The sequence below is a fragment of the Taurulus bubalis genome (assembly GCF_910589615.1).
Source record: "Taurulus bubalis genome assembly, chromosome: 19".
Classification (NCBI taxonomy): domain Eukaryota; kingdom Metazoa; phylum Chordata; class Actinopteri; order Perciformes; family Cottidae; genus Taurulus; species Taurulus bubalis.
In genome coordinates, this window is record NC_136607.1 from 20,300,530 (window position 1) to 20,326,689 (window position 26,160).

The 26,160-nt window shown below is 44.0% G+C and overlaps 2 protein-coding genes across 2 annotated transcripts; one reads left to right on the forward strand and one right to left on the reverse strand.

The window, feature by feature from the left end:
* Positions 1 to 1,315: 1,315 nt before the first annotated feature.
* On the forward strand, positions 1,316 to 13,375 carry c9 (complement component 9; the record flags this gene model as incomplete). The annotated part of the gene is made up of 12 exons (XM_079235252.1): positions 1,316 to 1,389; positions 1,512 to 1,602; positions 2,046 to 2,196; positions 3,281 to 3,422; positions 3,957 to 4,095; positions 4,185 to 4,415; positions 4,488 to 4,728; positions 4,804 to 4,929; positions 6,333 to 6,508; positions 6,955 to 7,189; positions 7,284 to 7,447; positions 13,322 to 13,375. 12 exons carry the CDS (start codon positions 1,316 to 1,318, stop codon positions 13,373 to 13,375), a joined length of 1,824 nt encoding a protein of 607 aa, XP_079091378.1.
* Positions 13,376 to 15,520: 2,145 nt separating this feature from the next.
* gas1b (growth arrest-specific 1b) lies at positions 15,521 to 16,877 on the reverse strand. Its single transcript, XM_079235409.1, has one exon. It carries the CDS (start codon positions 16,724 to 16,726, stop codon positions 15,947 to 15,949), a length of 780 nt encoding a protein of 259 aa, XP_079091535.1. The 5' UTR covers positions 16,727 to 16,877; the 3' UTR covers positions 15,521 to 15,946.
* Positions 16,878 to 26,160: the final 9,283 nt, after the last annotated feature.

Genomic DNA, 26,160 nt, shown 5'->3' on the forward strand with positions numbered 1-26,160 from the left:
GGCTAAAGCTTCCTGTGCGTTGTGCAAGGCTTGTTTTGATATTATTTATTAAAGGGAACAGTGTCTGGCTTGTCAGAGAGAGAAGTTAGTGCAAGTGCATTTTGAATAACTGGTCATAGTCTCCATGTTGCTGTGTTATGTGGGCCTGCACATAATCACTGAGTGAACCTCAGCAAGGACACAACTTCTGCTCCACGTTGCCACCTGGTGGACAAAGAGTTGCACTTCAGAAACTGTGCAGTCGGACTCTAATTCGTCAGTTTCCCAATGTTGTTCCCCCACAGTGACCTAAATGTACCAGGACGTCAGCCTCTTTCAATATTTACTCTGCTTTCTGTGAACCTGCCTGAATGATTGCATAAAACTGAAAAAGCAGAAATGAACCAAATGGACTTTATTCTACTTTTGTTTTTAGTATTTTGAGAATGTTTCTCATTCTCAAAATACTAAAAACAAAAGTATAATGAAGTCCATTTGGCCTTGTGCATGAACAACAGTGTGGACTTGATGCTCTGAAAGAAAGGCCAGCAGCTGTTTCACCCAGTGCATGCTGGGATAGTTTCCAGCTTCACATTTACAATATGATGTACTTCCAGGTATTACATTGCCCATCAATACTTGTTTTATACATTCAAGTCTTATATCATGTGGTTATAAGCAACTGAATTAATAATTATAATTATGAATAACTTCTGAAATATATCATGAACTGAACTAGATGGAATGCTTAATATTAATTAATATATTACATTTATATTCATTTGTTCCACATATTCAGTTTGATCCCAGATCTAAGACCTTTGTTTATTCATTTTTAAGTTTGATTAGTTTTGTCATATTTATTTTGCTGTAAGTATCAAAATTGCATCAGTCAACTAAAAACTTTTATATGTATTATAATATATGTTTTCCAAAAGTATCTGTTATAAAGTTGTGCACGTCTGAGTGTGAGTTTATTTGTTTTATTAGCTTTTCATCGATCATGCTGTATTTCAACTCATGGATAAGCACATAATTAGAACAGTTAACAGCAACAGAAGGAAGAATAAATTAATCTTACTTGTGTTTTTGGAGAGGCTTTGCTTCCAATGTGAAGAACACAACATTCTGACTGGATGAGTAAGATGTTTTAATCAAACAAACACTTTAAACCTTGGTAAACTCTGGAGTTTCCGAGCTCTGAATCGATGCGCTTTCACCTGGAATCCTTATTGACTTTGACGCGGTCCTCTTGCAGTCGAACACTCATTGACAGAGATTTGTTGTAAAAAGACACAACAGACACACACGGCAGCGTTTGTCTCTGGAGTTCATCATGAGGACCGACGCTGCTCTCCGGCTGGCCTTCTGCAGCCTCTGTCTCACCGCGACGCTGCTGGGGAAGGGAATGTATGTACAATACTATATTTCATTTAGGCAACAGCAAGGGGCTTGTTTTTTATTCACTCACTGAGGATTTGGTGCTTTTTTTAAAAAGTTGCATCACTTTAATATATAAATGTGCTTTTCAGGGGAGTGGAACTTGCAGATCCTCCGGCTGTGAACTGTGTTTTCAGCCGCTGGTCAGAGTGGAGCTCTTGTGACGCCTGCATGAATATCAGAGTGAGTCCATGAAAACTGTAGTGAGTGACCACAAAACCCAACAATCCAGGACTGGTGAGCATGAGGAGAGCTGCAGGGAGTACAGGTCGTAAGTTTGTAGGATCTAGAAAACAGAAATAAAGCTTATTAACTTTAATTATTTACTTATTTCATCTATTTGAAAAATCTAAAATGTTGATGCTTCAACAACTGGGTAATTGAGAAAGCTAAATCTAATCATAAAGGATAAAAGAGACTTCAGTCACACTACATTTATTAAATTAGACTGTAAATCCATAAAGATGGCATCTAAATGTTATTTTGACAACCGGCCTAAAAGTACAATTGAGTTTTTCCCAAGTTTGGCAAGACTTTACCATGTAAACGTGTTTTCTCAGCTTCTCTGTGTCTCTGTGTCTCTGCCTTCGACGCTCAGTAAAAGTGAGGTGTCATGTGATCCTCAGAGGCGTTCCCGGAGTGTGGAAGTGTTCGGCCAGTTTGGGGGCGAGTCGTGCCGGGGCTCGCTGGGGGACCGGGAGTTCTGCCAGACGGATGCTCCATGCCAGCCGCCGCCTCGCCCTCAGTGCTCCGACTCAGAGTTCCAGTGCCAGTCAGGTACTTCAGCGTCTGCTGGGAATACACCCACAATAACACTGTGTTTCTTATTGTGCCTTCTTACCTGTTATGGTCACTTTGGGCTCATTTATGTTTCGTTTTTTGTTCCTTTAACTCCTGTACAGCACTTTGTGACCTCTCTGATATAAGTGCGATATAAATATACGTTACTTACTTAGTTACTTACTTAATACGTTGAAAAAACAACCTTTATCCACACAGTGTGTTTCTGCACTAAAAGGTCGGGCTTGATAATCAACCCACCTTTTTTTAGGCCCTTTCCTCGAAAATGTCATCCCCAAACTAAAAAGGGTGTATCTCTGCAACCACTAGGGCTATTTGAATAATGTTGGTGTTATAATAAAAGTGAGATTTAGTTCAGATGTGTAAATATCAGTATATATGTTACTGGTTAAGAGTAAATGAAGATGACACAGAAAAAAATTAAAAGGTTTCAGGTCCGTCTATAAAAAAAATCACTTTCAGGATGATTATCATAATGATAATGATAATATTATGATAAGGTCCAACTCTAACCCAAATCATAGCTCAATATGTGAACATTCTCTAACCCAAATCATAGCTCAATATGTGAACATTCTCTAACCCAAATCATAGCTCAATATGTGAACATTCTCTAACCCAAATCATAGCTCAATATGTGAACATTCTCTAACCCAAATCATAACTCAATATGTGAACATTCTCTAACCCAAATCATAACTCAATATGTGAACATTCTCTAACCCAAATCATAACTCAATATGTGAACATTCTCTCTGCAAAGGTTGACTTTGATAAAGTGAAGCAGAACAAAGTTAGAGAGGGTTTAGAACAGAGAACATTCAGGCGAGGACTCCAAAATTTGCATTGGGGCACATTTTCGCACATCTGTGACATTTGAATTTTCTCATGTACCAAACCATATATTTCACTTGTATATTACTTATGGTGTTCAATACATCCAAATACAGCAGTTTGATGCTTTTTTTTCTTCATAAAACAAGCTATGATTTACAGTTTTATATCAAAATCTCTGTCTGCCCCTGTCTTTTATGGGTCAATAACTTTGGTCTTCACGCAGGTTCTTGCACCAAGATGAGGTTAAAGTGCAACGGGGACTACGACTGTGAGGACGGATCCGATGAAGACTGCGATCCTCTTCATGGGCCGTGCGGTTCGGTTTTCCTGGATAACAATGAACAAGGCCGGACGGCAGGATACGGGTGAGGATGAGTTATTAAAGACACAATCCAGTTGGGGTCAAAGAGTCAGAATATGAAATGGAGGCTTTGTCACAGCGGGACACACTGTGACCGACATTCATCACGGCAGCACCTTCAGAGGACATGCTTTCTTAGTTTATCTCAGATTTAGTTTTTTATTACAAAATAATCTGTTCTGAATAATAGTCTGAAGAATACTTTGACATTTTGGGAACTGCGCTTAACCCTTTAAGCCCACACCCTAACCCTAATAACCCTAACCCCTAATCCTATTTATTGTTTGAGTTGTGTTTAGAGGTTGCACATGGGGATTATACATTATTGTAGCCCTGATTTTTATGTTTAATTTGATACCTAACATGTTTTTTTTTTGGCGAGGGGGGATTTATACCATGATTTCTTCTTGATTTTCCTGAGTTAGATAAGAACATCAACACTCACGTCTGAAGCCACAAATACTCTTCAAACCTTTGAATTTTAGTAAGTATAATACTGCATATCGTCTTAAAAGTGGCCTCCGTGTCTTTGCACCAGGATCAACATCTTGGGTTCGGATCCTCGCATTAATCCGTTCAACAACGACTTCTTCAACGGGAGGTGCACGCGGTTGAGGAACCCGTACACTCTGAAGAACGACCGGCTTCCCTGGAACGTCGGCGTGCTCAATTATCAGGTCGGACCTCTACCCATCCATCTCTGTCCCGATTTGTGTGTAAAATGATGGCGGACACGCAGTAATGATGACGCTCCCTGTGCTTCCAGACTAAAGTGGAGGAAACCACCTCCAGAGAGATCTATGAAGACAAACACAGCCTCATGAAGGAGCTGATGAAGGATTCCAGCGTTAAAGTCGACGTCGGACTTTCCTTCAAGTTCACCAACAGTGAGCCGCCCATGGCCGACTCGGCCAACCAGTCTTCAGAAATTAAGTTGAACTTTGAAACAGAGAAGAAAACAATGATTAAGGAGGTCTCAGAGTACTCCATTGATAAGGTAAAAACAACAACAGCAACATGGTGTCCGTCTCAAATGAGTCTGCACTGACTAATACCTCTACACCCGCAGAACAAGAGCTTCATGCGGGTGAAGGGCACGGTGCAGCTGAGCGTCTACAGGATGCGCTCTCGGGAACTCAAAATGACCGACGAATTCCTGGAGCACATCACATATTTGCCCGTGGAGTACGAGAAGGGGATTTATTTCGCCTTCCTGGAGGACTACGGGACCCACTACACCAAAAACGGGAGGACCGGCGGCGAATACGAGCTGGTCTACGTCCTCAACCAGGACGCCATCAAGGCCAAAAGTACGTGTTCGCGGTCTCTCTTTTCAAACTACTCGCTCTGAAGTCGCCCTCATCATCTTCTCCACTTCATGACAGATCTGACGGAGAGGAAGATTCAAGACTGCGTCAAGATCGGCATCACGGCGGACTTCGGAAGCTCCGGCTTGACCGAGGGACACGCGAAACGGGACGGATGCGATAACGTGAACGACATTGACGAAGGTGTGCTTTCTCTGTTTTTACCCGATCAGTCATCTTGATACAATACTCACATGCCAGATGTCCGTAGACTAGTTATTGGTTGGGATCAATCCACTTTAGCACTTACTGGCCATGAGAAGATTCCTTTGTTGCAATTTCATTCTGAAGTTCAGACAAAGCTGCACGAGGCTCGTTAAAAAGTCTAGGTTTTTTTTCGTAAGTTTTCTTCCGTAGGTTACTTTTGTAGGTCGTTTTTTTCGTAGGTTGTTTTCCGTAGATATTTTTCATAGTTTTTTTTCCGAAGGTTGTCTTTCGTATCTTGTTTTTTGTAAAAAAAGAAATCGTACTTTTTTTTCGTAGTTTTTTTCCGTAGATTGTTTGTCGTAGCTTTTTTTCGTAGTTTTCTTTTCGCAGTTTTTTTCCGTAGTTTTTTTCCATACGTTTTTTTTCAAAGGTTGTCTTTTGTATCTTGTTTTTTGTAGGTTTATTTTCCGTAGGGTTTTTTCCGTAGATCTGTAGGTTGTCTTTCGTTTGTTTTTCGAACCTTTTTTCCGTAGGTTTTTTTTCCGTAGGTTGTCTTTCGTAGGTTTTTTTTCCGTAGGTTTGTAGGTTGTCTTTCGTTTGTTTTTTTCGTTTGTTTTTTTCGTTTCTTTCGTTTTTTGTGGGTTTTTTTCCGAAGGTTGTCTTTTGTAGTTTTTTTTTCATAGGTTTTTTTCAGTTTTTTTTCGTAGGTTTTTTTTTGTAGGTTTTTTTTCGAAGGTTGTCTTTTGTAGGTTGTCTTTCGTATTTTGTTTTTTGTAGGTTTATTTTCCGTAGGGTTTTTTCCGTAGATCTGTAGGTTGTCTTTCGTTTGTTTTTCAAACCTTTTTTTCGGTTGTATTTCGTAGGGTTTTTTTCCATAGGTTTTTTCCGTAAGTTTTTTTCCGTAGGTTGTTTTTCGTAGGTTGTCTTTCGTAGTTTTTTTTTTTCGTAGGTTTTTTCCCGTAGAAATCTACAGGTAGGTTGTCTTTCGTTTGTTTTTTTTGTTTGTTTTTCGTAGGTTGTTGTTCATAGGTAGTTTTTAGTAGTTCTTTTTCGTAGGTTTTTTTCCGTAGGTTTTTCTTTTCTTTTTTTTCGGTTGTATTTCGGAGTTTTTTTTTTTCTTAGGCTTTTTCCGTAGGTTACTTTTCATAGGTTGTTTTTCGTAGGTTGTCTTTCGTAGGGTTTTTTTTGTTGTTTTTCGTAGGTTGTCTTTCGTAGGATGTTTTTTGTAGGTTTAGCTCAAATGCCAGACGAGACCAGCCTGAATTATGGAAGATTGCATTAAGATAGACTTGCAAAAAAAAGTGCAACCATTTGGCCCAGATACAGAGTAGTAGGCGTGAGGTTTCCAGCGACGTATCCGTGTGTAAAGTCCCTAAAGGTTTCCCTCTGCTGCTTCACAGCTAACGTTCACGGCAAAGCGACGGTGGACAAGGTGATGACATCAGTCAAAGGAGGCACTCTGGAGAGCGCTGCTGCCATGCGGGCCAAACTGAATAAGGACGGAGTGATGGACATCACCACGTATCAGAACTGGGCCCGGACCGTCGCGGACGCCCCCGCGCTGCTCTACAGTGAGGTAGACCGCGAAGCATCTTTTCTTTCGTCTTGCGCCTCCATGAGGTTCACATTTGATGCTTTTAGTGAAACTTCTCAACATCTATTGGATGGAGGGCCATCACATTTGGTGCAGACATGAATTTGCACCTTTAGTTGATGATTTCTTAATACGTCGGTGTCCAAAACTTTGGTTTATAACCAAATATCTGCAAAACTGATAACACTGCAAGCACCCTCAGCTTTACTTTCTCTTCACTGTGAATTAGCAAATACTAACACTTTAACACACAAAATAAAGGTTAACAGGTTAGACCTGCTGAACATTAGCCTATTAGCATTGTCATTTAACTCAAGTGCAGCTTCACAAAGCCACTATCGCTGTAGCCTCTTTTTATAAGATATGAGATGAAATATCATATTCCAGCAGGTGTAATGGTGTTTGTTATTTTGTTTTCTTCCTGACAGCCGGAGCCCATCTACATGTTGATTCCATTTGACATGCCAGACGCTAGCTCCAGGATATCCAACCTGATGCAGGCCACGGCGAACTACGTGGCGGAGTACAACGTGTGCAAGTGCAGGCCGTGTCATAACGGAGGAAGTCTGGCTCTGCTGGACGGGAAGTGCATGTGTTTGTGCCCACACCTGTACGAGGGCATGGCCTGCCAGAACCACAAGGGCGATAAAGCTCAGAACCCAGGTGGGAGTAAACGCATCAACACATGGAGTATCCCAACATACCAGCAAGGCCTTTCCTTTCACGTTAACTCTTGTCTTTTGACAATGTGTTGCAGGTACAAGACCCACAGTCCACCAGGAAGGAAACTGGGCCTGCTGGTCCAGCTGGTCCAGCTGTAGCAGAGCCAAACGCACCAGAACCCGCGGCTGCAACACTGTTGGGCTCCCGGGGGCCGAGTGCAGAGGAGACACCAGCAGTGAAGAGCACTGCTACGAGGATGTATCTCTGACACACACACACACACACACACAAAGATAGAACTCAAAAGATTTAATGTCATGCACATCTTTGGAGAACAGAGCCATCTTGAGGTCAGGAATAGACAATGCAGTTTTTTCATGTGTAGATAGTTTTTCTTCTTCATTTTTCTGTGATTTAAATGGATGAAGCTTGAGAATAAAATATCAACTCAACTGTATATCTGTACACGTGTGGATTTAGCAATAATAAGATTTGGAAAACTTTGAAAAAAATTGCACTGCTACAAAACAAGTATCATGCATTATGTGAATAATTTAAATAAAGATGTGTTGGCAGAGTCCCTTAATGCTCTACTTTGGTGTTTGCATTACATCAACACAGCAGGATGAAGTGCCTGAGCTCTGTAAGTTAATAGACTTTCCCGAGGAGCACCCATTTATAGTTCCGGAAGATACCAACTGGAGGAAACAATGGATTTATAATTGACTTTATTATAGGATGTATAAATAGGAGTACATTAATATGGATATTTTTGGCGTTGGAAAAGTCATGTAAATATTTCGTGCACATATTTTGTTATAGATAGGCTGACCTGTAGATGGTAGGTCTGGTCTAATTAGAGTTAACAGCTCTCACCTGCTCATTGCTGCGTCACCTAATCAGCTCATCCTGTGCACCTGTTGGCCACGCCCATCGCCAGCTCCATCACGGTTAAACATGAGCTATAATTCGGTTTGGTTGAATCTAACGAACAATCTTTTGGTCTCAATAGTCTATTGTTTGTTTACAAGTAACGTTAAATCTGTTTTATTCTTACAATTACATTTTAATTTAACTTTATCCATATTATACAGACTGATTATGCTCTCTATCAATGTGCATTATAACCTACCATTTTAATGAAGGGACATCTGAGGAAACCCGGGCCCGTATAGAATGAGAAGCTTGTAAATAAATGTCATGTTTGAATTTCAACCCAGGTTACTCATTTTTGAACGCAATTGTGTATACAATTACAAAGTCCTATTGTTTACAGATATTTATCTACAGCCAGGCAGTTACATTTAAATTAGACGGTGCAACATGATAGGAGAATTAAATGTGGACTCCTAAATATTAGATCTCTGTCTTCTAAAGCTGTATTAGTAAATGCGTGAATATCAGATCATGATATTGATGTGTTGTGTCTTACTGAAACCTGGCTGAGACGTGAGGAATGTGTCAGCCTAAATGCATCTACTCCTCCAAGTCATGTTAAAGAACCCTGGTTTTAATGGTTCTTTGTGGAACAACAAATGGTGCCTTATAAAAACATTTTTTGAAGGTTCTTTGTGGAACCATTATAAGTTCTTTCAAGGACTATTTAAGGAAATTAATATTTAAAGAACCCTGGTTTGAAAGGTTCTTTGAGGAACCAGAAATGGTGCCTTAAAAAAATATTTTCTGATGGTTCTTTGAGGCACCATTATAGGTTCTTTGAAGAACTATTTAAGGAAATGGTTCTTTAAAGAACCCTGGTTTGAAACGTTCTTTCTGCAACCAGAAATTATGTCTTAAAAAACAATTTTTTGACGATTCTTTGAGGCACCATTATAGGTTCTTTGACGAACTATTTAAGGGGAAATGGTTCTTTAAAGAACCCTGGTTTGAAAGGTTCTTTGTGCAACCAGAAATGGTTCTTCTACGGCATCACTCTGAAGAACCATTTTCGGTTCCAGATGGCATAGTCAACATAACACCGATATGTTAAAATTGTCACGTGCAGCGTCGGCATATATTGTGTTGACTGTGCCATTAACTATGTTATTATATTTAATATATTGAAATAAAGCAAAAGTATCAGAAAAGATCAAATGACGGCTAGCTGACTTAGCATGCTACTCATAAACGTCTTTGACAATAACAGCAACAATGTAACCTCTTACTAAAAAGATTAAACAACATTATCACCGTTAATGTTATGGAGCTTTTCTTTAAATTAATTCTTGCAAAATCTTACACGTTGCACCTTTTAAATCATTACTCTGTCTAACTTTTAGCTCCAGAAACAACACATTTGTTGCGTTAAAATAGTGTTGGCCGAAGTGTGTATTAACGGGCTAATAACTCATCTTTAAAGGGCACCAACACATTCCAGCTGGCGCTGCAAACGAGAACCAGATGAGCAGAAGAGGCGGAGAGAGAACCTGCAGCTGAAGGCGCTGCACACAAACAGAAAGAGACGCACTATATGTGTGCGTTGTGTTCGCACATGTCCATGAACTCATACATGTTAGGATGCTTTTGCATCAGGTGTTGTATTTGGGGAGAAAATCTAACACAAACCATGTCCAGTATATACAATATTTGACATGTGTGCATGTGTGATTTTACATGGAGAGACAGTAGAAGCACAGGTACACATGATAAAACGTCTGCTGAGAAAAAGAGTCCATAAAAATCACTGCATGCTTTCATGCTCGTGGATTTGCTTTTGCAACGAGCAGAAAGGATCATAGTAGCTCAGCCCCACAGCCTTTGATTTCCATGTTTGCTCATGGATTTAGTCCTTTAGCGGCTCCTCGTGCCAGAGGAGGCCTCGCTGAACACACAGCAGCCAGCGCAGCGATACCATCTAGGAATGTGCACAGACCTGGAGAAAAATGGACATTTGCTCATAGAAAACGTGTTTATTTGGGCACTTGTTCCCAATCCCTACAGATCCAGATTAAATGTGTCCAACACTGGACTGATTTTGAGCCCTAGATGTTATTTAAAAACCCTTTCCAGTTTTCAATAAAGGAAACAGAGCACATATATGTAGTTTAGGACTTTGAGAATGTGATCTGAGCAGCTACTTTTGTGAATATTGCCTCCTGTCATCGCTAAAATAGAGAGGAGTTTAAGTCTGTGTGTGTGTGTGTGTGTGTGTGTGTGTGTGTGTGTGTGTGTGTGTGGAGGGGGGGGGGGTGAATGCATACTTGAGAGGTAACCACTGGGGGTGGTACCCTCTGGCCTTTACGATGTCAGCATAATGGAGTAAAACTTTGGGACCTTATTGAGCTCCGGGGAGACCCCATTCACTCCGGACAGCAACCCGGCCTCAAGCCATTATCTTAGTCTAAAATGTTTTGTTCTTTCTTCAGCCTCCAACAGAACAGTTAGCACAAAATAATGAACCCCTCTTCATCGATAGACTGCCCAATTCTGCCCTATTTTGTACTAATATGTATTCATACTAAAAAAAACTAGAGGAGAGATCTTAGATGAGAGAAAACCTGATTAGGTTATTTGTCAAATATACTTAATTATGTGGAAGAAACGCACATTTCCTAATCTGAGAAAATGCATCTCAAAACCAATTCTGACGAGATTATTTTTTGTAAATTAATGTGCTGGGGTGAAAACATGCCAAACGTTCAGCTCGATGCCAATAAAAACATAATAAAAACATAATAAAAACATGTTCCAGATGCTTTTCAAGGCGCAAACACGTCCAGAGAACGAAAATAAATATGTTGGCCAACAGAGAAGTTCATTTTTTTGTATTTTGTATTTGTTTATTTTGCAGGGACAATGCACACTAATCAACAGTACAACTGTAAGTGAGCCAGAGTTAGCCAGAAAGGCTAATTTTCATCTGCTGTCCATGGCCAGATGTTTTTATGGCAGCCTGAAATTACAAAATTTCCAATAACATAATGCAACTATAAGATTCATTGATAGAGAAAACTAATTCACATCACAGCAAAATAAAAGTGTACCTACAGTATAAGCACATATACAACACTGGAGGCACATAGAATACACACACACACACACACACACACACACACACACACACACACACACACACACACACACACATAATTGTACTTCATAACAACTTAAACCCAGAGTTATTTACTCCGCATCGTGTTTCCCACTAGAGAGTGAATTTAAGGCTGCTTTTCAAAATGAGACCCTTTTGTCGTCTCGTCTCATAAACACATAGTCCTCGCCTTCAATGGAGGAGAGGTGAGGGATATTTTTTTGAACAAAAGCCCTTAGAAGGGTGTGAAAGGAGCCCCCTCCTCTGCTAAACGCCCGGACGCGGTCGGAGGCGGCCCCCTCCCCACTTCCCCGGGTCACTAAAGGCATTGAAGTTCCAGAGGGCTGCTACGGCAGATTACTCCACACAGCTGTCCCAGCACCGTGGAAATGAAGTTATGCCCCTTGTCAGCTATGTTTTGTGGATCCCCCCTTCTCCCACCCCCCCTCCCGTCCCCCTCTCCACCATGTGCTCTGTGGCTGCAGGAGGGAATCAGGGGAGGCCACGAGAGGACAATCCCTCCGGCCGATAGAGGAAACCCACCGATTGGTTGATTAAATATTCCCTCTGTGCATCATTATCCTCTGACATTCAACCCAAGTGCAGCGCCTCTCTCTCCCGGGCCGGTCCCCTCCCCCACGAGCCCTCCATCATAAATCAACCCCTCCTCCACCTTTCCCACCTCTCTCTCTCTAAAAGCTCAGGGTGCTGCCTTCCTCAAGTCCACCCCTCCCAAACGTCCAATTACCGTGGGTCACTGGAGGTTTTCTCAGTTTACTTTTCAGCAAAGTTTGTTTATTGTTCGTCAAAACTGAACTGTAACCCAAATCTCTCGATGTGTTAAAGTTTTGAAATAGTATGGACGAACATAATCTTCACTTATAGAAGATACAAGTTGTAAAACTCACCTTTGCTTAATTCAATACACTCAGAAGTGTTTTCTAAGTTAACGCCGATGACTAGATCAGTGTGTTTCAACTTTTTACGATAGAAAAATCTCTCGGTAATTATTTGCGCTGCCTTCTGTATTTCCTTGCTAGGCCAGACACTATATTGAGGCTCAGACACTCAATGGCAAATTATTTGCGGCAACTAAATCATATTTTTTGGGACCGATTAAGTGAAATTGGACATTTTCACCTCGGCACAGCTGACGATCTCTCACGGCACAGCGGTGGTTGAAAATCACCGGACTAGACGAACCATTTGGTTTATAGAATAACTTTTTTTTTTAAAAAGAGGAAGATGTTTATGAGAAGTTCGGTGAGACTGAGGGGAAGTCTTCAAATTGTTTGCTTCATCCGACCAAAAGTTAAAAAAGCATTAAATTCCAAATGATTTAAAACAGAAACATCCAAACATTTGATATTTTTTTTCTTGATAAATAATTCAAAAGAATAATAAACAATCAAATCAGAATTGAAAGTCCGACTCCGACTTTCCATTCCTTAAAGGGACAGTGTGTGGGATTTAGTGCCATCTAGTGGTGAGGTTGCAGATTGCAACCAGCTGAACACCCGCCCCTCTCCGAGGCTATGGCAGCACCAGGTTTTGGACTCGGCGGATCAGGTTTCAGGGGTTTCACATCAGAACTCTGCGCCTGCCTTCAGGTAACGTGAACACCTGGACGGCCCTCTCCAGAGTCAGGGCTTGGTTTGTCTGTTCTGGGCTACTGTAGACAAATGGTGGACTCTGTGAAAAGAACCCCCACAATATGTAGATATGAAGGGTTCATTGTTTTGCTGACAATAAAACACAACAGTTCTTAGTTTCAGGGGAAGCTACACAATGAAAACAGTTCTAACAGAATATGATACGTCTTTTCTTCTAATAGACACACAAAGCATTGCTCTTTATTCAAGTTTTAAAATCGACTCAACCGGAGTTCCACTGGGACTTCAATAGTGAGAGACTTGTTGCATTGCTACTGCAGAACAGTGAAGAACAAGTAAAGGCTCCTTCCACAAACTTTAGTTTTCCCCTCGACGGCCTTGCAGTGTTATTGTATTGCGAGGAAATAATGATTTGCATTCCGCCAGTGGCAAATAAAGAGAAAACACATAATCCAGCTAAAGTAAGACCGCCTGTTGGCTTCTCCTTAGTGTATCCTGGAGGAGGCGGGGCTTAGGTCGGCCAAGCAGCAGTTTGAGTTATGATGAGGCAATTTTAATGATGTTCCGGTCGCTGCACCAAAAGCCTTTCTGGGACAAAACCAACACAACGTTCCTATTTCTCTCCAGTGCGTAAAGTTAATTGAAAACATTTCAGGGGAAAAGTATGGCCTGGGGGCCCGTATGAAAACGCATCTCTTCATTATCCTCAACAATGATAAAAAAGGCATTACAATTATTAATGGTCGGAGCGGAGGCCTTCGCTCTTAAAGTGACAGTGGCGGCTTTAGCCTCTCGCAACAAAAGGCCATGAAATGCCTTCACCGCATCACTTCCTGGGTATTTTATATTAACAATCGCTGCCATTGTTGTCTTTTTTTTCTAGGACTGTTTAAAGCCTAATGATAGCTTGTGTTTTTTTAATTTAATTTAAGTCATATTGTATAATCAAGAGTAAAGTTATCCCCTATAGCTTAACCTGTTAATAACCGGTTAATATACCCGTACTAAATTCTGATTATCTCCTCAACCACAAGGCCTATTTCAATAATTAAAAAAGATATAATATACAGAAAACCCTGGGGAACATAGATAATGAGTTCATATATGTGTTACTGGTATATTGGTTTATGATTCAAATTAAAAGTTGTATTTTCTTATCGTAACTATATTTACTATATTTTAATGTGATACATAACAAAGCTCTATATGTTAAGAGTATCTGTGCGAAGTTTGGCTTTGATTGAGTGAAGTTAATAATTATGAGGGAAGTTATCAGAGCACATCTAACTAACTTGTTGCACAGATGAATGCATCAGCTGGAGTTGGAGCGAGTAATAAAGCTGAACTTTCTCACATAACTCCTCTTCCTCTGAGGGGCGGCCGTCCCCTCGTGCTCCCCCACTCCCTGAAAGAAGTGACAGAGTGAATGAAGTGCCCCCACATTGTGCCGCTGCACCATTGTGTATTTTGCATCTCCATAATAGAGGTGCCACTCGACTTCTCTTCCCCTCAATGGGCTGGAGGGCCCATCTCTTCTCCCTGAAAAGCAACATGGCTGCCATCAATAGTTTTCAAGAGCCATTATCACAAGTGTAGGAGGAGGACACTGGCTTTTTTTAGTAACTTTAGAGAGCTTGACTGTCTCATAACACGAGTCACAGCCACGTCAACAGACATGGACCCGGCACCGTCGCAGTGAATACACACCCTAAAAATCTGATTGGGACATGTGTCGTATAGAACATTTGTGTCGTATAAAAGCTTTTTTTTTCTCTCTGCAACCACTGTCAAGAAATGTTCTGCATGTTGGAACAACTGTGCAGATTAAAGGAAATGATGGTGAGCTTTCAAACTGTTGATTTAGAAATAAAAAAGTAAATTGAAGATGATTTACAAATACTTTAAAGCAGGTAAAATACAACTTTTTGCATTGTTTTAAGGCCCATAACCTGCTCTCAGTAGTACTGACTCGTAATACTTAAATAATGCATCTCAGAGAAGAGCTGTGACTGGAAAGGAATCATTTTAGCAAAGTGTTAAAACCACAATTCAATGTTTGTGAATAGTTGTGTTAAATGCCTTCAGAGAAGAGTTGAGATTCAAATATACAAAAAGTTAAAGTAGTCGTAACAATCATGAAAAACTACGTCACATGTGGACCTTTTTAAATTATTCATGTAATCTGAGGTACTTATATTTAAAGATTAGTGTTTAGCAATTGTTCTCTGCACACTTTTAATCAATATGTGAAGCTCAGAACTATTTTTAAAAAAGGGGGATTAAACTGTAAAAACAGAGAATCATTTAAAAACTGGTCTTTATTTCCTGAGCGCGTACATCCAGAGCGTGTTGGGCCGCTAACACCTCCACCCACCCGCACACACATCTTGTGTTTCCCTCAGTCTTTTGTGGAGCCTTCTAACAAACACACGGGGCGAGGATAAACAAACGCACCGAGCGGCTCCTCGCCTCCATTTGTGCTGCAGGGCCCCCGAGGAGGAGGGAGGGGGGGGGGGGCTCTGCTTCCTCTGCCTGTTTGAACAGTTTTACTCTAAACCTCCAGCAAACATCCATGTGTACGAGGTCAAGTGTGTCACTCCTGCTTCTGCCCACGGGGGCGAGACGCATGTCAGTGGCTTACGGCAACTTTGGGGCTTTTAATGAACGGCTGGTGGAGGAAGTCTCCGTGCAGCTGATGACAGAAGAGCTCTGTTCACAACCAGGTCCAGTTTTAGGACTTTTAGGCCCTCTGGATCAGATCCCCTTCCCGTGTGACAGAGCGGGACTCGTCTACTCATACAGTGCAAATCTTTTAATCACGCATAAAGATATATTCTGACAAAAATAAAGTTTATACAATATACTGTACAATCTATCTTTACATAGCTGGCATACAAACAACCTGGGCTCCTTCGGCTTCATCAGATGATGACATCATGTAACATGTGAGTGTCCTGAAGTGTAGATGATCGGAAAGTTTAGTGTTCAATTTAAAAGTTAGTTTAAAAAGGACAAAACAAACGTCTGATGACAAGAAAGCAAACAGATGAGTTCATGTTTGACTCCACACAGAGTCTCTGCCTCCTTCATGGCAGCAGCCTCTCTTTTTCTTCTTCAGATGCATTTGGTTAAAACCAAAATGGTGGTCAGGACACTCAGCGCAGTCTGGCGCGGCGCGGAGGCGCCGGAGTCCTCCGCGTATCGATAGTCCTCCTGGTCCACGTAGTCGTCCTCGGAGTCGTCCTCCGCGTCCGAGAAGCCGCCGCTGCCCGCCAGCCGGTCGCCCGCGTCCGAGCAGAAGGTCTTCATGCTGACCTTGATGTACTCGCAGATGTTCCTCTCCGTGCCGTCGCACTCGCAAGTGTCCAGCTGCCGCGCCTTCGGGATGGAGCGCATGTTGGCGATGACCCGGCGGCAGCCGTCCGAGCAGCGCTCCCCTCCGAACAGCTTCCGGCAGTGGAACAAGTAGTCCCGCATGGCGGAGCTGCACGGCTGGTCCAGCTCGCACTGCCGCCGGGCCTCCGTGCAGCCCACGGTGCTGGTGCGCGGCAGGCACGGCTCGATGGCCTGCTTGGTGGCCCTGCAGACCGGGTCCAGGGCGCAGTCGCAGTCCTCCAGCGCCGGGCCGCTGCGGGTGAGGTTGAGCTGGATGAGAGAGGAGATGCAGTGGCTGGGGCACTTCTTGCGGTCCCCGCTGAGGACGGACGCGCAGGCGTAGAGGTACTGGTCGTACGCGTAATGGCACTCCGGCTCTCCGTGGCACTTCAGGATGGCTTTCCAGCAGACCAGCTGACGGCTGTGTGTCGGAGACGCGACGCACAGGCCGACGAGGAGCGTCAACACGCCGCTGAGCAAACCCGCCGCGCGACCCATCAATATGGCACGACTCGCCATTTCCAGGAAGAAAGACTCTTCAGAAAGTTAGACTTCATGGGGGCTCCTGCGGGCCACACGACGCTCCTCCGGGATGGTTTCATATCCTGTCACAGCTGGAGACGGAGCGAGCTCGCGCAGGGGGGACCATAACAAGCCAGCCGGGTTACGGTCCAAAAAGTGTTCAGGAGTTGCGGGGAAAGTTCCCCAGTCCTCGCCAGTCCCGGTCCGGTGGAGGAGACCGCGCGTGCGTCGTGTGTCTCCCGTACAGACGAGTTATTACAACTTATTTCCCAAACTTTGTTACCCTAAAAAAAGTAGCGAGGTAAATCCTTGTTCCTTTCAGTCACTCATCCGCTTCCACCTCCGACCCGCATCCCTCGAGCCCCGCCGCGCTGTGCTGCGGGCTGCGGGGCGGGGCGCGCTATGGTCCTGCGTGGACCCGCTCCCATTGGTCCGGCACGCGGCGTCACACGCGGGCTGTGACGTGTTTTAATACGGAAGTAAAATATACTTTACTTTATTACCTTATTAAATAATTAATAACTCTTGGGACTCCAGTTTGGAGTCCATAGTTTATAACTGTTGATAGAGGTTCAAGGTTTTTTATTTTCCATTTGTGCAAAGATCATCAGTCCAGACACATTGGAGTTATTGAGTCAACAGTTTAGGAAATAAAAACACACTATAATAAGAAAGAAAAACAATATAAAATGTAAAAACACTATACATAAGGTGATGATATGTAATATGTGGAAAATTAGAAGATATTTTAGGCTAAAAATAGTAATAACACAGTGTAAAAAAATACTGTTACTTGTGTAAATCTATATAATTATAAGTATCCAAAATGTACTTAAAGTGGGCAATATGCATTGTGGCTGGATATATTATTATGTTTATAGATTCTTTAACGTATAGGCCTCATTATTTTAATTTAGCAGCTGGTAAACAAGTCTTATCTTAATCTATATTTAGGTAAATATAGGTAAAAAGGTTTTATAATTTAGGTATAAAGTAGCAGAAAATCGAAATCCTCTAGTAAAGCACCTTTAAGCTGGACTTTAGTATCTTCTGTCGATGTACTCTGTTACTTTTCTCCCAGCAGAGAGGTAGACCCGTCCCACTGCTGTGGTCTCGTTCTTGAATGCCTCCTCACACCGGATGTCTCACCGGATGTCTCCTCACACCGGATGCCTCCTCACACCGGATGCCTCCTCACACCGGATGTCTCCTCACACCGGATGCCTCCTCACACCGGATGCCTCCTCACACCGGATGTCTCCTCACACCGGATGCCTCCTCACACCGGATGCCTCCTCACACCGGATGCCTCCTCACACCGGATGCCTCCTCACACCGGATGTCTCACCGGATGTCTCCTCACACCGGATGCCTCCTCACACCGGATGCCTCCTCACACCGGATGTCTCCTCACACCGGATGTCTCCTCACACCGGATGTCTCCTCACACCGGATGCCTCCTCACACCGGCACCGAATACACGGATGTGTTGTGTCCCCGCAGGAGCCGACGGCAGCTGTTCCAACACGTGCAGAGCTCCCGTCTTCCACGTTTCCACCGAGAAACGTAGCGAGCCGCGGTAGCAGGCATGACGCAGCGTGTGTACCCGTGAACACGGCACACACACACATGTATGTGCACACACCCAAAACAAGGCATGTCAGCGTGGAGGTTTAAGACCTTTGGTTTCCCGAAAGCACCAGAGGCCTCCGGACCAGGAAAGTACACATTTGGCTGTTTTTTTACTGCCTATTCTGCACAAGTGTGAACTCCTAATGGCCCCCGCACTCTACCTTTTGGTCAGGGTATTTCCTTTTTCCTTTACAATAACACTTAACACAAGGAAGAAGAAGAAGAAAAAGAGCGTGAAGAGGAATAACAACTTCAGCCGTGTCAACAAACAGCGAGCGTGAAGCCACTCGGAGTGAAAACAGAGCGTGTCTTTCGGGCCCCCGGGGGCCGACAGAGCAGAGAAGCGCTCGCTGGTTGGGATGGCTCTGTTCGCCTGACCCCCGCCACGTCACCACACGGTGACCACAAAGATCTGGCAGCTCTCAGGGGCCCTTAGACCCCCACCCGCCTCCTCCTGATTCCAATTAGAGAGATTAGACAGGAGTCAAGACAAGTGCAGAAGAGTTTCTTAGCCAAACGACCCAAAACAGCCCCCCGCCTCCTCCGCCTCCGCCTCCTCCTCCTCCTCCTCCTCCAGCTGGCATACCAGAGCAACAGGAGGACTGCAGGCTCACTTTAGAGCCACATCAAAGTGGAGGTTAGCGAAAGCCCAAATGGTGGACTGCAAAGAGCCTCATCAGCCCAGACTGCTCCATATGAGCTGCGTCTCTCCTGAGGACTCGACTATGCAATGTTTTTACTTCTATGCAAAGTCGGAGTTACTCACAAAACACACACTCCGATGCACAAGGCCGCTCTTAGCAGGCGAAGCTAAAAGAACACACCCTGGGCCGCAGTTTCATTTCCCTTTTTAAGAAAGCAGTTCATAACACACAGCAGGAGCAGAATCCCATCGGCGTTGGATGGCGGCCAGACGAGAACAACGGGCGGATTGAGTGGAGCCGGTAGCTCTGTGATGGAGCAGCTGCTCCCCAAACGCTGCCTCTTAAGTTACCCTTCTACTTCACAAGATCCTTCCAGCCTCCTCTGATTCTGAGGGAAATCTGCGGCCGGTGTCCTTTTGCATTTCTCGTGCTACATGTGCTTCAGCAGCAGCACCTCCGGATATGCGTCCTGCAGGCCTACATGAGTGCGGTTGTTCAGGGCGACGTGCGTATAATAGAGTTTCCAGAAGTGGAATGCGGTTCCCAAGAGCAGATTTACAAATACTCATGCAGAGACAGACACGCTCTTCAGCTCGTCTCCATGCTGTCAGAAGTCATTACGCACAAGAAGCACGGCCAACTATTCACTGGACTCTGTATTCAAGTGCTCTCAAGCCTGGAGAGGGGGGGGGGGGAGGGAGAGGTGGGAGAAAGGGAGAGAGGGGGAAGGGAGGGAGGAAAGGAAGGAGAGATAGAGAGAGAGGGCGGGGAGAGAGGGGAGAGGTGGGAGAAGGGGAGGGAGGGGGAAGGGAGGGAGGGAAGGAAGAAGAGATAGAGAGAGAGGGGGGAGAGAGCGAGGCAGAGAGGGAGGAAATGGAGTCGATATTAAAAAGCTGCCAAGGGGGTGTGGGGGGGAGAGGCAGAGAGAGAGAGCGAGGGGGGGGGGGAAGAGAGAGGCAGAGAGGGAGAGGGGGAGAGAGAGAGAGAGGGGGAGAGAGAGGGAGAGAGAGGGGGAGAGAGAGGGAGAGGGGAGAGAGGGGGAGAGAGGGGGAGAGAGAGGTAGAGAGAGAGAGGGAGAGGGAGAGGGGAGAGAGGGAGAGGGAGGGAGAGGGAGAGGGAGGGAGAGAGAGAGAGGGGGAGAGAGAGGGGGAGAGGGAGGGAGAGAGGGAGAGAGAGAGGGGGAGAGGGAGAGAGAGAGAGAGAGAGGGGAGAGAGAGAGGGGAAGAGGGAGGGAGAGAGAGAGGGGAGAGAGAGAGGGAGAGGGAGGGAGAGAGAGAGAGAGGGAGAGGGGAGAGAGGGAGAGAGAGGGAGAGGGAGGGAGGGAGAGAGGGAGAGGGAGGTACGGAGAGAGAGAGAGGGAGGGAGGGAGAGAGAGGGAGAGAGGAAGGGAGAGAGAGGGGGAGAGAGGAGGGAGAGAGAGAGGGAGAGGGAGGGGGAGGGAGAGAGAGAGAGAGAGGGGGAGAGAGGAGGGAGAGAGAGAGGGAGAGGGAGGGGGAGGGAGGAGGGAGAGAGGGGGAGGAAATGGAGTCGATATTAAAAAGCTGCCAAGTGTTTTTCTGCATTCTTTCATTTCTTTGTGGTTCATGGAAACTTCTCCGGTGTCTGAGACGAGCTACAGTAGATGTGTTGTCTTCATTCTTTTCCCCAGAAAGAAATGGAGTTTAAGCAACAAGAGAAATCACTCGCATGCTGTCGTGAATTCAATTCATCTGCAGTCAGTGTAACTGCAGTGATTTTAGTTTTTCTGGTATGAAACAGCAGACAGGACGGATCACATCCCCTGGATCAGAGTGAGGTCAATGTCGGTCACCTGACCGGGCCGCAGCGCGTTCAGACGTTCATGATCCCCAGAGGATGACCCTTACTGATATTCGGTGATGCTGTAAAGTTGCCTCAGCAACAATTGTTGGTGTTTTGCGGGGCGCTGCGGTTCAGATGGCCACCAGAGGGGGCGCTCCTCCATTCGTCCTCGTCGTGAAATGTATCGGCAACCATCGGATGGATCGTCACGGTACCCAGAGGATGAATCCTACCCACGTTGGTAATTCCCTGACTTTTCATCAGCTTGAATACCTCAATACCTACAAGATAAGTTGCCACAACACCAGAGCAATGCTCTAAAAGGACTTCGGTGATCCCGTCTTTCCCGTCTACTGGTTGACATTCACATCATGGCATTATTGCCAGCTTTGGGGATGGCACCACATGTTCCCTCTGGAGGGGAAGAAACCATCTGACTTTGAACCCACAAAAGAGAAGAGAGCCAGGAGTTCAACGCGGGGTCACCGTGGCTGTGGAGGAGCCGAGAGCTCTCAGACACTTGTAATCTACGAAGCCAAAGGATTGTGAGGAGAGGACGAACAGAGCAGTTGTTTTGTTGATTTCCCATCGGCGAGGCTCTGAAGATGCCTTTCACAGAGCGGCTTAACTCCACGAGGGAGCGATAAGCTGGATTACGCAACAGAGCGCTTCATGTCGGGGTTCGTATTGCTTCAAAAGCAGATGGGGCTGTTAAGGTAGAGGAGATTGGAGCAGATAGTTAAACAGACACGGAGGTAGAGGCTGGCTTTGAGATCACAAAGGATGGTAATCGAGCAGATTGATGACACTCGCAGGGAAATCTGTGCTAAGAGGAACAATGGGAACTCGCCAGGGTCGAGGAGCCCTGCAGTGTGCAGACGCTCGGTGACAGTGGTCTGGAGATGATGAGATAACGGAGACATCTCTCTTCAAAGAGGGGGAGATAATAAAACCACACACTTCCCTGGAGGTAAAGAGGAGCTGAAGAGGGCAAGCGGGGGTTCAGGCCTCGTATGAAACCTGACTTCTCCTCAACGAACTCTGATCACGTTTCTCCTCAGGAGGAAATCGCCCCTCAGAGACAAAGGAGTCCTTGTTCACGAGGCTTGGACAAGAAAAGGGAAAAGGAAGGATAACGTCCTCATTACAAGATGGAGGTGATACAGGAAGTGCATGTCGTGTGTTGAAAGAGAGATGTAGAGCCTGAACTCAAGAGGCTCCTTCATTGAGTTGTAATCAGCGCTGCATTATGTTGATGGGAATGAAATACGTCTCATAACAACAGCATACTTATAAAGTGCACTAATACCTGATATTTCATTTGCTTATTTTTAGCTTGAGTTGCACCCATATGATGGCGGTTCCCGCGTTTCCAGTCTTTGTGCGACGCTAAGCTAACTGTCTGTCCTGTGTCACCTTATTAAAGGACGAGTATAGTGATTTCAAGCTTCTAATTTTTCACTTTCACTGGATTTCCCAACATTTTGTACGGTTCCTTCCAGCCCGCATAGAAAGAGGTTAGATTTCCTTAACGATGTGAGATGCTTTAGAAGGGATTATTACTCTCATGCACGTCTGCACACAGCACAGTCCAGGACAGAGCTGGAGGAGCAGGATGCTGGATTGTCTTTCATTTCCTCGGCGCATTCTGTAACTAAGTCCGTCTGGCACCCCGCCAGCACCCCGCCAGCGCGGGGCGCTCTGAGCTCAATCTTTAAAGGCGTAGCTGCTGCTTCAGGACACCGAAAAGCAGACGTGCAGAAAAGAAGACGCTGTGTGAGAAGCATCGGTCCTAGATTATCTTTCTGCCGGCCTTAAAAAAGTATTCTTAGAACTTCAGGTGGACTCCAGAAGCTTCTGATTTGCAACATTTTGGTTTTACAGATGCAGTTGATAAAAGGCGTTTATAAATCATTGCAGCTCACTGTAAAAGCAACCCAAGATACACAATAACTGCAGAGTTTATTACATGGTAAGAGTGACACCTCCATCATGCAAAAAACATCCAAACAAATGCAAAGATACCCAAGAGCATACTATATTTCTTATATATTGTATTTTATTTATTTAATTATTTATATGTATATATTTATTGTATATATGTATATACATATGTATGTATTTATAAATTAATATTTATATATATTTATTTAAATATATATTTACATTATTTATTTAACTATATATATATTTAAATCAATATATATATATAAAATATGTTATTAAAATTAGAATATATATTATCATAATTTTGTAAATTATATATATTGATTTATACATATATATTTAAATTAATATATATATTTAAAAAAAAACAAGAAGAAAAAAAATATAACAATATATATATATATATATTAGTTATTGTTCCAGAACTCATAGACACATATCCTACAAGGGGAAAAGACTCTGGTGGTCAGAGCCCAGATGATGATGTCACTGTGACAGTCACCACATGCTGTAATCCAAACACAGCGCCCTTTGAAAGAAGCAGCTCCAGCGGTGGTCCGGGCCGACGGTCCGGATCCACGACACCGTAGAACAAATCAAGATCATCTGGACTTGCACAGACAAATACAGCACACAACATCCTGGCCTTTCATCCACCGTGGATGAAACAAGGAAGATGTAGTTCGTGCCGATCGATTGCCAGAAATTCTTTCAGAGATTGACACAAACCCTATGGCAGTAGTTATGAGCACAGGTCGCACAAGCAGATGGATATTTAATAGAAAGTTAAGTTAAGTGCACTGCAAGCTTGAATGTTGCTGAGTAACAGAACTTTGGACAAAACATTTCCCTTCTTTGCCCAACTGGGTTTTAGTAGAATCAGTTTGGGGTCTTAAGAGCTCCGACTCACTCAGCTGTCGGTTTGAATTTGGGATTTTGGATGTGGAAATATAAAAAACGCAGTCAGAGTGTATTGTGGGGCAGGGAGAGGGCGGCATGAAGTCAGGTACAAATATGGGTAGTTTCTGGGCGAAGGTTGAGTCAGTATTTGGATTAGCAGTTAGCTCCAGTCAGGGTGGTCTGGGATCCAGAGTTTATGTTGAACTTAAACATGGGCTCTCAAGAGTCTGCCTACTGTCGCTGCTGAGAGAAGCCATGCGGACGAGCTAAACAAGACGAGGACGGCGCTATAAAACCTTCTGATGGGACACGACCTGACCGACAGCATCGTGTTTACAGAGGACGTCTCTGGCTGAATGCATTTATAGATATTCATCTTTTGCTCATGAGCTACTGTTGGGGACCCGAACTCATCGCCTTTCAACCTTCTACTGCCTCAAGGGATGTATGAGGAAATGAAGGGCCCACACTTTGTTTTCGTCTTACAACTTAAAACCTTTTCAGAGTGTTTCCACGACATGAAAAGTTCATTTTAACCCTTTTTGGTCGTCTTAAAATGTTGATTTCAGCGTTCGGTTGTACGTAGCTCCGCCCCCTTTCGTGTCACTTCTGGTTGCATAAAGCTAAGATGGAAATGACGAATCAACGAGTGACGCTTCTGTCTATGCGTTGAGCTTTATTCATTTTAGTGTCCTGGCCAAGACACCATGAACATGTTCACATTAAAGCACCAACAACAGACTTAAGGAAGCAGTGAATGCTCAGTGACCTTTTCATGTTGCCATGCATCCATTTGCTTGCACTAAAAACAAAAAGGTATCATCACGTTTTCAGGGAACACATTAACAAAAACAGCAAAACGAGTCAGCAGTGATATTTTAATAAGATGTAAAGCTCTGCAGCATGGTTTGCTTTGATGGTGGGTGACTCTTCTCTACTTCAGCAGCGAGCTGTTGACTGCTGCGTGGAGGTGGAGGAGGTGGAGGTCGTTGAGTCAGCTGTCAGCCACAGAGACGCACCAGACGCTCTCCATCGGAGCGGAAAGTAAACAGAGCCGGTCTGGACATCAGACAAGGGAAAGGGCCACGGCAGAAAGAAAAGGGACGAAACCCTGCTGCAAAGATCTGAGTTGTTGTTCATTTAAATTATGGATAACTCAGGTGGCAGAAGCAGCCATGATTTGATTAAACTGTCCTCTTCCTAGTTTTATGAATTTAAGAAGTCAACACAACAATAATGCATACAGCGGACACCTATTTTGAATGCTTACTATGAGTCAAACCAAGATGTTATCTAATGTTGTGCTTTAACACACACACACACACACACACACACAGTAGCAATGGGGGAAAATAAACAGGCCGGCTTTTGCTTTTCCTGCTAAATCTAAATATTGACTCAGTAACCTATAATCATACACAGCCGGAACAAAATGGAAATAAACAAGCGTGCCTGTAATGTGTACGTGTTCGTGTGTCTCGTGGGCGCCGCGGCCCCCGAGCGCCGACACGACAAAAGAGGAAGCGGTTAACGTCTGAGCGACAGTATGGATTCCATCCAACACGCTGGAGGGACAGAAATCATTTTAGATTCTTTTCCAAACACAGAAAGCTTCTTTAGCCTCCAGCCGCTGATCAAACATCTGCTATCAATTCACATCATTTAACTTTCCTATGACTCACAGGCAAAATTCAAGAGGCTTTCGATTGCAAGTGGAGAAAAAATAATTCCACTAAACTCTCAGAGGAGCTTTTCGCTTCAATGCCAAGTTTCCAAGTGACATCAGCAGCCAGAGACCCACAACTGTTATTATTGTGCTGCGGCGTTATTAAAAGCTTATAAAGTTCCATATCAGACTTTTAATCTATTTTTATTTCCCTTTGCTGAAAGCTATACGGTACAAACAAGTAATACAAAATAGAGGGTGTGTGTGTGTGTGTGTGTGTGTGTGTGTGTGTGTGTGTGTGTGTGTGTGTGTGTGTGTGTGTGTGTGTGTGTGTGTGTGTGTGTGATGGCTTCGTATAGGACTTTGTATATAAACTTTGATAGTTTGTCAGTGTGTCGTTTAATCTCTTCAGTCTCAGTTTGTCTTCACGGCTCGTTGGTGGAGAGGCGACGCCGACACGCCAGGATGAAGGTTGAATGATTTCTGGCGCTACAGATGCCAGAAATCATAAAAGAGGCTAACAAGGAAACAGAGTGTGAGAGAAAGTAAAGTAAAGGACTTGGACTAAAAGTAGTTTTTCACTCTCACAAAATGAGAAGATTGATACCTCTCTCACTTTGTTAAATACGAGGCTGGACCCAGCAGGCGGATTGCTTAGCTTAGCATAAAGACTGGAAACAGCTAGCATCCGACTGTGTACTTTGCAGCTTCCAGGTGTGTCTGTGTGTAAACATCCTGTTGCATCTCAGCCCCAAGTTGTTCTATTAAGCCTTCCATTTTTCAGCCATTGAAAAGAGGCTGAAATTGTTTGAGGCGGATGTGCAAAAAATAACAAAAACGGC

What these genes read in the sequence shown, in the direction of transcription:
- gas1b (XM_079235409.1), bottom strand. Translation starts at nt 16,726, where the DNA reads ATGGCGAGTCGTGCCATATTGATGGGTCGCGCGGCGGGTTTGCTCAGC.